Genomic DNA, 12,576 nt, shown 5'->3' with positions numbered 1-12,576 from the left:
TAGTGCACATAAAGACTAATATAATATAATTGTTGGGGCAAGGAACAATTTCAGACATGTTCAAAATAATAGAATACACTATAAAGATCAAATGTCAGCTGCATAAAGGTTTCTATACTGATCCAGTGACATGCTAGATCTAATATCAAGAAGTTGACAAATCCTGCCAACCTCAACACACCCACTACATATTAGCAATAAATTAACTTGCATCACAAAAGACTGAAACATTTATACATATAAAGTCTGTTTGATGCAAAATTTGCCTACAGTAAGTCTCACAAAGAGCCATGAAAAACATGACCGGAGACTGGCAATTAGCGCTGAGCCACATCCAGCAAGGAAAAGACAGTCACATGTCGGAGCATGGATTACAAGGTCAGCGCTAATTCTTGAAAATATCATTGCAATTCAGGTAGTACAACAGTGCAACTATTCAGCTAAATAAAACCCACTCCATCTATCCATTGAGGTCTCATGTGAAATCAGTTCCTAATCAATCAATCCAGTCCAGGTTTTAATTAGACATAATATTTATCAAACTGGAAAAATCTTGGACAATTAAATAATTCAACCAGGGTTATGCATACACAACTAATATTTGATTAACTAGTCTTCTGATCATTAGACTAGTTAAAATCAGTTATGAAATCTAGAAAAAGAAATTCACAAGGGAAGACTACAGACTCAAATTGAAATTCAGACACATTGAAAACAGGCAATATTTTATTTCAGATCAGCCTGAACAAGTAAAGATTCTCTGTATCTTCTTGCAAGGAACTTGTCATCTTGTTCCAATGGTAACCTGCCAAACTCTGATGAGGTTATCAGTATAACCAGCAAACAACGTCTGGAGGAAAACAAAAAAAAAACCAAAACATTTAGTTGCAGAAATATGGCTTTCATTCTGATCTCAAGATTCACAAACTAGAAGCTAACATTAAAGTAATTTCTATTTTTAAAAAAATTACTAACATCATAGTTTGTGTAACTTAGCCACACAAGAACATTCAATAACCAGGTGCATTTAACAACTGGCATGACAAAAAATATACTGTCCATTATCCCTCATATTTGCAGGAGTTGCAATCACACCCAAACAAGTCAGTGAATGAATATAATCACCAGGATCCTGGACACACATGAAAAAAAAATTTCAAATGAAAAGATACCTGTCCATCTGCAGACCAAGCCAGACATGTACACTGTGGAGGTTCTGCTTTACTGCTGGTACTAATCACTTCCTGACGTAGTTCATCCACAATGATTTTTCCTTCCAGGTCCTGTGCACAGTTCATAAATGGTATTACTTTACATTCACAATTAGAACCCAATATAAAACCATTCAAGAAAACGTGCGTATTTTGGAAAACTAACATTTAAATGACAATGCAACTTCAAGTAAACATTTTAATTTAGCAATACTTTTCAATCTGCTTTTAAGTTAAAAAAGGCTGACCATTACTATATTACCAATTATAGTACTTTTCAAATGTTAAGACCATAAACAAGAGGAACCAGATAGTAACATTACAAGTCACAAAGCTTTGGACAACCAGAGACAGGGTCTATTTTGAACAAATACTTTAATCTGAAGTTTAATCCAGCACTGTTAAAAACATTTTACAATTCCAATGGCTTGTTCTAAAATTAATTCAGTGTAAAAATTACATCTGTAAAAAAAAAGTTTTAAAACCTGTAACATTCAGAAGGAAAGGTCCATGTAAACCCCAGAGAATCCTTACCCAGATTTTAATGCTTGGACCTGTAGCAGCACACAACCAATATCTATTGGGGCTAAAGCACAAGGCATTGATGATGTCACCACCATCTAATGTGTACAAATGTTTGCCTTCATTGAGGTCCCACAACATGGCTTGACCATCCTACACACACAAAAAAAAGAATCAGGAATGTTTGACATTTCAAATTTGCCAATTCAAAATAATTACATGCAAGAACTTCTACCAGCTTGTTTTTCAAATATTTTACCTCTGAAACTAAACATCTAAGGACAGTCTTAAAATACTGTGGCGATAGGAGAACATAAACAACAGAAGTCAAACACTTCACAAAAATATATTATTCAATTGAAAGCTGTTGTCAAGGGTTTTAGTCACTTAATCAAATGGAAAAAAAAGATCTATTTTCCATGTTAATAATCATGATAAACCAGAGAGACCTACCTTGCCTCCAGAAGCACACAGGGATCCATCAGGGGAAACCGTAACGGTGTTCAGGTAGCCAGAGTGCCCAATATGATTTGTTTTCAGTTTGCAGTTGGCTAGGTTCCAAACCTGGAATAATGAGGAGAACACATTCAAATATTAAACACGTGCTTTGAAAATCCTGTTCATCACATTCTTAAACGACATTTCAAGTAAACAGAGACCTTTAATCATACATGAAGCTCAAATTCCAATTTGGATAAAAGGAAAAATATTTGGAAGATTAAAGAACATGGCACCCTCAAAGATTGTGATCTTTGTAACTTGTCTTTTGTTTTTCCCCACCTATGGTTATATGATGCATAGCTGTAATACAATTTTCTTTCTTCATTTCTCTATTCTGTAACAAAGGATTCTACCTCGATACAGTGCCATCTTATATACAGAGTATGCTGGTGACATGCTTACACTGTAACAATCTAACTTAAGAAGTTGTACCTAGGTATCTTTGTACCCAAAATGACACTGTTAAGTGGCAACTTACAAACTTTTGAGTACATATGACAGTAAAGCTAATTAGAGGAAAAAGGATCAACTTTTCACAGGTGAGCCTATCTTTACAGTATCAAATAAAATATAAGCAAACCCATTTTAGGGTTGAATAAAACAAAGTGGGGGGTCCATCATACAATTTACATCTTAAGATTACACACTACCAAACATAATAAACTACTTTCAGTCCCCCCCCCCCAAAAAAAACTGACAGAACATATATAAAAGTCAAATATTACTAAAAAAAACTTCCAAATATAGTTAAACTAATGAAAAACAGAATAAAAAAAGGCATGAGAACTAAAGACAGCTTTGGTATGAAATCAGTTTAAAAATCAATAGCAAGCCAAAGGATTACAAAACATGGAGAGACACACTGAGCAGTCCATTGAGTCTAGCTGTAAAAGGAACAGAAATGAAAAATAACTAGTACTGAACCAGACAAGTCATAGACATTCAGGATGATGTGAATGCTCTGCTAAGAAACCAAGTATAAAATAAATTTACTGAAAACAACAAATGCTGGAGATCACAGCGGGTCAGACAGCACCCATGGAGACAGCAAGCTGATGTTTCACGTCTAGATGACCCTTCAGAGCTCTAATGAAAAAGAATCTAGACTTGAAACTTTAACTTTCTTTCCATGGATGCTGTCTGAACTGCTGTTTGTTGTTTTCCATACAGATTCCAGTATCTGCAGTAATTTGTTCTTATACAAGAAATTACATGCTGTGCAATGGAACACAACATTATTACAGAAATTAACATGAACTAGCAGAAATTAATGGTGGGTCTGGTGGGAACCAATGAAATTCCTGTTAGCTCAACTCATAGAAGGAACAGAAACCAAGTAGGTACAGACAGCCTTCTTGGCAATCTCGAGAACAAAAACTATGATTTTCAACAAATCAACATTTAACTTGTTTAATTCATCTTCATTTTCAGATCTTTAGCAACCCAGTCTTGACACAAGTGCAACCATTAATCCATCGAAACTGAAAATAAAAGCAATTTCCAACATAATCTGTTAACACAAGCGTCTTTCTACCCCTAACATACATCTAGATCCATCTCCTCTTACCTTAACTAATTTATCCCAGCCACAGGAGACGATGATGGGGTTGCTGCTATTTGGAGAGAAGCGAACACAAGATATCCATTCATTGTGGCATTCATCCTATAAAAGAGAAAAAGTTGAGCAAAATTTCAAAATGGAACATTAATACAAGATTTGCAATGTTTTCAACTGTCACCAGCCCTGCAATTTCACAACTCAGTCTATCAATTAAAAGAATGGAGCTGAAGGCCACTTACCATCAAATCCATACCTCAAAGTCTGCTCTGCCTTTTAGTTAAATGGACTACAAATCCATTTTTCTGTTTGCTCTCCATAACCAGACTCCAAGGTACAACAAAAAAATCTGCCTAACTTAATAATGAATGGGAAAGAGTTCCCACAATAAGGGTGAACAATTCCAATTATTAACAGATCAAGACATTTCTTTAATTAGGGATCCTTCTGTTCTGAAAATGCCTAATATTTCTAGACCTCTCCACAAGGTAAAACATAGTTTCATTAGTTACCTTTCAAGCCTCCAAAGTGTACTTTTCAAGAAGACTACTCATTCTTCTCAACTGAGGTCAAAGGTCCAACTTTCCTCAAAACAACCACTCATTCCAGGAATTATCCAACTGAACCGTTCTGAACTGTCGCGAATGCAAGTCCTGTATATCCCTTTGTAATTGAGACCCAAACTGTACTCTGGGTATGGGTTGACTAACACATTCGAGCAGAATTTAGGAGCAAATTACTGCAGATGTTGGAATTTGTACTGAAAACAACAAATGCTGGAGTTCACAACGGGTCAGACAGCGCCATGGAAAGAGAACAAGTTGGTGCTGAGTCTATATGACTCTTTTTCAGAGCTGGTGAAGTGTGGAGGGGACAGCATTTATGCTATGGTTGGGCGTAACTCTGCTGAAGAGTTATCTAGACTCGAAACATTAGCTTGCTGTGTCCTCATGGATGCTGTCTGACCCGCTACAATCTCCAGCATTTATGCTTTCACCTGGTAGCAGAACACAGTTTATACTGTGCCCTGTGTATTAAAAGCCAACATTCTGTCTTACTTCCCATAATTACTTGCTGCTTCTGCATTCTAACAATTGAGATTCATTAAAGTTGCCACCCAGATTTCTGTAAACCAGCACTGAAGCCTTTCTCCATTCAATTTTCTGCTTTCCTATTCTTCACAGCAAATGGATAATTATATTTTCTCCCCATACTTCTGCCAAAATATCAGCAAATTGTATTCTGCTCACAACCTGCTTCCGTACCAACTCAGTAAGAAAATCTGGCTACAATACACTATCAAACACATCCCAGTGCTCGGCCAGTAAAAATGGCCAACCTCATCTTTGTTCCTGCTAATCTTAAAAGCAGAGTCTCATTCAGAAGGTAAATTTTCAGATAGCTGTCCCAGCTATTTAGGCCGTCATATTAAAAATTAAGCAACTTGGAGAGATACCAAGCACGCTGTTAAGCTTGAGAATGTTCACATATATTCGCTTGCACAGAGTCTGAGAAATTTACTGCACAAAAACACCGACCCTAAATTTGTCCATGCTGACCAGATATCCTAACCTAATCTAGTCCCATTTGCCAGCACTTGACCCATATCCCTCCAAACTCTTCCTATTCGTGTACCCATCCAGATGCCGTTGAAGTGTTATAATTGTACCAGCCTCCACCACTTCCCCTGGCAGCTCATTCCATACACGCACCATCCTCTTGGTGAAAAGGTGGTCCCTTAAACTTTTCTGCTCTCATCCCTCTAGTTCTGGACTCTCCCATAGCAGGGAAAAGACCTTGTCTAGTTACCCTATCCATGCCCCACATGATTTTATAAACCTCTATAAAGTCACCCTTCAGCCTCTGACACTCCAGGATAAACAGCCAGCCTAATCAGCCTCTCCCTGTACTCAAACCATCCAACCCTGGCAGTATCCTTGTAAATCTTTCCTGAACCATTTCAAGTATCACAACATCCTTCCAATAGGAAGGAGACTAGAGAATTGCACACTATATTCCAAAAGTGGCTTAACAAACATCCTGTACAGCCACAACATGCTTTCCCAACTCCCACACTCGATGCTCTGGCAATAAAGGAAAGCATACCAAATGCCTTCTTCACTATCCTATCTACCAGTGACTCCACTTTCAAGGAACCACGTACATGCACTCCAAGGTCTCTTTGTTCAGCAACACTCCCCAGGACCTTACCATTAAGCCTATAGGTCCTGCTAAGATTTGCTTTCCCAAAATGCCGCACCACATATTTATCTAAATTAAACTCTATCTGCCACTTCTCAGCCCACCGGCCCATCTGACCAGGGTCCTGTTGTACACGGAGATTACCTTCTTCGCTGTCCACTAAACCTCCAACTTTGGTGCCATCTGCAAACTTACTAACTATACCTCCTATGTTCACATCCAAATCATTTATGCAAGTGACATAAAGAAAGCACATCACTGGTCACAGGCCTTCATTCTGAAAAACACTCCACTACCACCCCCGGTCTTCTACATTCAAGCAGATTCTGTACCCTAATGGCTAGTTCTCCCTGTATCCATGAGATCTAACTTGCTAACCACTCTACAACAAGGAACCTGTCAAATGCCTTACTGAAGTTCATTTGGATCACTTCCATTGCTCTGATCTCATCAATCCTCTTCATTGCTTTTCAAAAACCTCAATCAAGTACGTGAGAAATGATTTCCCATGCACAAAGCCATGTTGACTATCCCCAATCAGTTTCCAAATGCATGTAAACCCTGTCCCTCAGGATTCTCTCCAACAACTTGCAAACCATCGATGTCAGGCTCACCGATCTATAGTTCCCTGGTTTTTCCTTACCACCTTTCTAAACAGTGGCACCACATTAACCAACCTCCAGTCTTCCAGCACCTCACTTGTGACCATCGATGATACAAATATTTCAGCAAGAGGCCCAGCAATCACTTCCCTAGCTTCCCAAAGTTCTAGATAACACCTGATCATTTAAACTGCATTTATTTCAATGCAAGAGGCCTAACAGGGAAGGCAGATGAACACAGGACTGGGATATCATAGCAATCACAGAGACGTGGCTCAGGGTTGGACAGGACTGGCAGCTAGGATCTGGAGGATTTACCCACTTTTAAGTGTTTTAAGACATCCAGCACCACCTCCCCTGTAATATGGACATTTTTCAAAATGTCACCACCTATTTCCCCATATTCTATAGCGCCCATGTCCTCCTCCACAGTAAACACTGATGCAAAATTTAGCATCTCCCCCATTTCTTGTATCCACACATAGCAGCCTTGCTGATCTTTGAGAAGCCCTATTTTCTCTCTAGTTACCCTTTTGTCCTTAATGTATTTATAAAATCTCTTTGGATTCTCCTTAACCTATTTGCCAAAGTTATCTCATATCCCCTTTTGGCCCTCCTGATTTCCCTCTCAAGTACACTCCTACTGCCTTATATTCTTCGAAGGATTCACTCTATCTATACCAGCCACATGCTTCCTTCCTTTTCTTAACCAAAACCTGACTTTCTCCAGTCATCCAGCATTCCCTATACCTACCAGCCTTTCCTTTCACCCTAGCAGGAATATACCGTCTCTAGACTCCTGTTATCTCATTTTTGAAGGCTGCCCATTTCCCAGCTGCCCCTTTAATTGTGAACATCTGCCCCCAATCAACCTTTGAAAGATCTAGCGTAATAACATCAAAATTGGCCTTCCTCCAATTTAGAACTTCAACGTTTAGATCCGATCTATCCTTTTCCATCACTATTAAAAAACTAATAAAATTGTGATCATTGCCCCCCCACGGACACCTCAGTCACCTGCCCTGCATTATTTCCCAAAAGTAAGTCAAGTTTTGCAGCTTGTCTAGTAGGTACATCTATATAACGAATCAGAACATTTTCCTGTACAAACCCAACAAATTCCTCTCCATCTAAACCTTTAACACTATGGCAGTTTAAGTCTGTTTGGAAAGTTAAAATCCCCTACCATAACCATCCTATTATTCTTACAGACAACTGACATCTCCCTACAAATATGTTTCTTAATTTCCCACTGAGTACTGGGGGGGTCTATAATGCAATCCCAATAAGGTGATCATCCTTTCCTATTTCTCAGTTCCATCCAAATAACTTCCCTGGCTGTATTTCCAGGAGTATATTCTCTATATATAGCCATAATACCATTCCTTATCAACAAAAGGAAAGTTACATCCCCCTCCTCTCTGGCCACCCTTTCTATAGCATTTGTATCCTGGAACATTAAGCTGCTAGCCCAGTCCACCCCCAAGCCATGTCTCTGTAATTGCTACGATATCCCAGTCCCATGTTTCTAACCATGATCTGAATTCACCTGCCTTCCCGGTTAGGCCTCTTGCATTGAAATAAATGCAGTTTAATTGATTAGTTCTACTATGTTCTCTGCTTTGTTCTTGCCTGCCCTGACTATTTTGTCTTGCTCTTTTTTGCAACTATACCAGTCTCAGATTGATCTCCACGGCACCGCAGCACAGTGGTTAGCACTGCTGCCTCACAGCACCAGGATCCCAGGTTAGATTCCAGCCTCAGGTGACTATCTGTGTGGAGTTTGCACATTCTCCCCGTGTCTGCGTGGGTTTCCTCCGGGTGCTCCAGTTTCCTCCCATAGTCCAAAGATGTGCAGGTCAGGTGAATTGGCCATACTAAATTGACCATAGTGTTAGGTACATTAGTCGGAGGGAAATGGGTCTCGATGGGTTACTCTTCAGAGAGTAGGTGTGGACTTGTTGGGCCGAAGGGCCTGTTTCCACACTGTAGGGAATCTAATCTAATTATTTCCCCCCACCTTACCAGTTTAACTCCCCCCGAGCAGCTCTACCAAATCTACCGGCCAGTATATTAGACTCCTTCCAATTCAGGTCCAATCAGTCCTTCCTGTACAGGTCACTTATACCCCAGCAGAGATTCTAATAATGTGAATGCTTCTCCCCTGCACCAGCTTGTCAATCACGCATTCATCTGCTCTATCGTCCTATTTTTTTTACCCTCACTATCATGTAGCACTGGGAGTAATCCAGATATTACTACCCTCGAGGACCTCCTTTTTAAATTCCTGCCTAACTTGCTGTATCCTCCCTACAGAATCTCATTCTTTTCCCTTTCAATATTGTTAATTCCAATGTCTCCCCTTTCTATTTATGTAGCAACCCTACCCATTTTATTTCAATGATTTTACCAAAAAAAATAGAATCAACAACAAAACCCATCTAAACATCAAGACAATTTACGGTAATAAAAGAATGAACTAGAATTATAATTTAGAACTTAACTCTGTGCCATACTTGCTTAGCCACTGTATTGACACTATCAATACAAATTTACTACAGTTCAGAACACACTCCAGCCATATTTCATGAATAAAACAATTGTTACCAGTACATGTTTTCAATTCAGGTGGAAAGGTAATGAATGAAACATTCAGATGAACTGTTAAGTTAATTCTCAAGGAATTGACAGCCTATTTCCAAGCGCAAGACTAGGAATGCATTTAAATACATGGCAACGCCAAAGTGAAAGATCATTTGTAGGTGCCTTAAGTTCACATTTATGATTTGAGTAGACTTGATAATAACATTTTCAGCTGCTTCAGCTTCCTGCGAATTTTGCACAGAATTATCAAATACATGATAACAGAATGGAGACTTTTTTCTCCAGTGTAATAGCTATGCCAGGAATAGTAAAATGCAACCTAAGCTACCTGGATTGTGTATTTGCAAACGCCCAGAGTGTTCCACAGTTTTACAGTCTTGTCACGGGAACCGGACACAATTTGGCGATTATCTGCTGAAAAGGCAACACTCAGCACGTCTTTGGCATGACCCACAAATCGACGGGTAGTCGTCCCCCTGGAAAAGGAATTATACTAATCATCTCAAGTAGTAAGAAAAAACACTTAATTATGGCAAATGATCAAGCAAAAATAACTCATTAATTTCTTTGGAACAGATACCATACAATTATCAATAACATTTAAAATGTTCACTGAACAGATTATTTTAGATTTGTTAAAAATGCCATAAGGATCAGTGCTGGGACCACTGCTGTTCGTCATTTATATAAAAATGATCGGGATGTAAACATAGGAGGTATAGTTAGTACCTTTGCAGATGGAGGCGCAGTGGACAGCAAAGCTTGTCTCAGAGTACAACGAGATCTTGTTCAGGTGGGCCAATGGCCCAAGGATTGGCAGATGGGAGTTCAATATAGATAAATGTGACAGCAGGTCTTGTATATTTAATGGTAAGGTCCTGGGAAGTGTGGCTGAACAAAGAGACCTTGGAGTACATGTTCATAGTTCCTTGAAATTGGAGTCGCACGCATTGTGAAGGTGGCATTTGGTATGCTTTCCTTTATTGGTCAGAGCATTGAGTATTGAAGTTGGGAGGTCAATTTATAGCTGTACAGAACATTGATTAGGCCATTTTTGAAATATTGTGAGCAAATCTGGCCCCCCTCCAAGAGGATGTTGTGAAACTTGAAAGGGTTCAGAAAAGATTTACAAGGATGTTGCCAGGGTTAGAGGTTTATAAAATCATGAAGAGCATGAATAGAGTAAATAGACAAAGTCTTTGTCCTGGGGTAGGGGAGTCCAGAGGTAGAGGCATAGGTTTAGGGTGAGAAGGGAAAGATTTACAAGGGACCAAAGGGGCAACTTTTCACAGAGATGGTGGCACATGCATGGAATGAGATGCCAGAGGAAGTGGTGGAGGCTGGTACAATTACACTATTTAAAGACATTTGAATGGTTTTATGAATAGGAAGGATTTAGAGGGATATGGGTCATATTTTGGCAAATGCGACTAGAATAATTTAGAATACCCGGTCAGCAAGGACGAGTTGGACCGAAAGGTTGTTTGTTTTCATGCTATACATCTCTATTACTCTGTGATGTGAAGCCTGAAAAAAGCCAGTGTAGTCTCCCTTTATCAGGTGCTGTAGGCTGTATCCGTGTTGTACATCTCTATGAGTCGACCTCAAGTTGCACAACACCAGGTGAAGGAACAGTGCTCCAAAAGCTTGAGAGTTCAAATAAACCTGTCAGACTGTACCCTGGTGTTGAGAGATGCCTGACTTTGCCCACCCCAGTCCAACACCTTCACATCATGGCTACTATCGACATATTAAAAATCTGATCACAAACAATAAATTATCTGCATTCTTACATTGTCAAATCCCAAAGTCGTAGAGTTCCATCCCAGGAGCCGGAAAGGGCAAATTGACCATCTGAAGAAATGACTACATCACTAACAAAGTGAGAGTGACCACTGAGGGAACGCTGTGGCACACCATAGCTGGTCTCATCCCTAGTTAGTTTCCACATGATGATAGATTTATCTGTGAGTAAATATAAAGTTGTAAAACACAGTATTTAGATTAAGGTAACAGTTTGCCATATTAAAATGAAGCTACTTTTGAGCTAGGGTGTGAACAACTGATGGAATGCATTAAGTTTTTTCTAAAATCAAATAGCTCACTTTTACCCAAAAACTAGGAACAGAATTAGTAACATTCCTGCAAAATTCCTTGGGACCTTTTACTACACTACATACAATAAAATAATACAAGTTACAAAAGCAAAATACAGCAGCTTTCAGCAGGTCTGGAAACATTTGTAAAATGTTTGTAAAGCACAAGTTAACACTGCAGATTTCAATACTTTTAAAAGGTTAATATGAAAGTTTTTTTTCCTACAAATGTTATTTGCCTGTTCAAATAATAGGATTGAGAAGAATACATTAACGTGTCCGTTTTCTCCACAGATTCTACCGGTTCCCAATACTTCCAGTTTTTTGTTTCAGACTTTCCGCATGACAAAACTTTCATTGTTATAACGTTCCTTTACTTCAGAAATAAGACAGCTCTCAAATTGTTGCTCATTGTGCAAATGTTGGCATATTTGCAAACATAAGTTAAACATGGGCTGTAAAGCATTTTGACACGTTAAAGCCTACAGGTCGGCAATTAACCTTAACTCATTGAGCTCTCAAAAAAAATGCAAGATAAGGTTTTCAGTTTTAGCTGCCTGATGGATACACAACGTGGTTCTGCTGCATTCCAACCTGGGTTCAGCAGCAGTGACTTGTTGCAATCCGCTGAGGGAGCCAGGCCTATAATCGGTGGAGGGCCGTAAAACTGCTTACGTGTGACCTCCAACAACTCCAGCCAACAAATCAAAAAGTTTTAACATAACTGGTCCCAGAGAGCGAGAGAGAGAGGCATCCATGATAAAATATATCATCTAGAAAAGGCTGATCGATGCGGCTTGGGCGGCAAATAGAGCCCGCATCCAGTCCTCTTGCCTTCCCATCCCATCCCCTAACGGTACCTCGGGACGCGGAGAGAATCATGTCGGGAAACTGCGGCGTGGTAGCGATTTGTGTCACCCAGCCACTATGGCCTTTTAGGGTACCGCGAAGGGTCATCTGCTCGGTCATCTTGAGTGGAGATGAGGCGTCCTAGACACGGATGAAAGCGGATCCTGACTGAGGACTTGGCCTCAGGTAAACGCACTTTTCCGAGGCCGCAGACAAAAAGGAAGCGCTTCTGACAGGCCCGGATATGACGTCAGCGGCGCGGAGGGTACTGGGTGTTGTTTCAAAATGGCGCTATCTCCTTGGTGACTTCTGAGTCGAAGCTGTCGGATGGCGTTGCAAACCGTTTCGAAAGGTCAATGATATATTTGTGACAAATCGAAAATCTGGTTGAAAACAGTTAGCTGTCTCTGTCTGTACTCAAATCCTCCTAT

General features: G+C 39.7%; 1 protein-coding gene across 1 annotated transcript; it reads right to left on the bottom strand.

Annotated features, from left to right (window-relative positions):
- Positions 1–704: 704 nt before the first annotated feature.
- rack1 (receptor for activated C kinase 1) lies at positions 705–12,361 on the bottom strand. The gene is made up of 8 exons (XM_043703565.2): positions 12,157–12,361; positions 10,994–11,165; positions 9,529–9,676; positions 3,802–3,897; positions 2,187–2,297; positions 1,746–1,886; positions 1,173–1,283; positions 705–850 (listed from the first exon to the last, which is right to left on the bottom strand). The coding sequence occupies exons 1-8, from the start codon at positions 12,263–12,265 to the stop codon at positions 785–787; spliced, it is 954 nt and encodes a 317-aa protein (XP_043559500.1). The 5' UTR covers positions 12,266–12,361; the 3' UTR covers positions 705–784.
- Positions 12,362–12,576: the final 215 nt, after the last annotated feature.

Source organism: Chiloscyllium plagiosum, unplaced genomic scaffold (assembly GCF_037043375.1).
Source record: "Chiloscyllium plagiosum isolate Xiang-an unplaced genomic scaffold, Cpla_swu_hap1 HiC_scaffold_16, whole genome shotgun sequence".
Classification (NCBI taxonomy): domain Eukaryota; kingdom Metazoa; phylum Chordata; class Chondrichthyes; order Orectolobiformes; family Hemiscylliidae; genus Chiloscyllium; species Chiloscyllium plagiosum.
The sequence above is the reverse complement of the archived record's forward strand: the minus strand, read 5'-3'. Positions and strand labels throughout refer to the sequence as shown.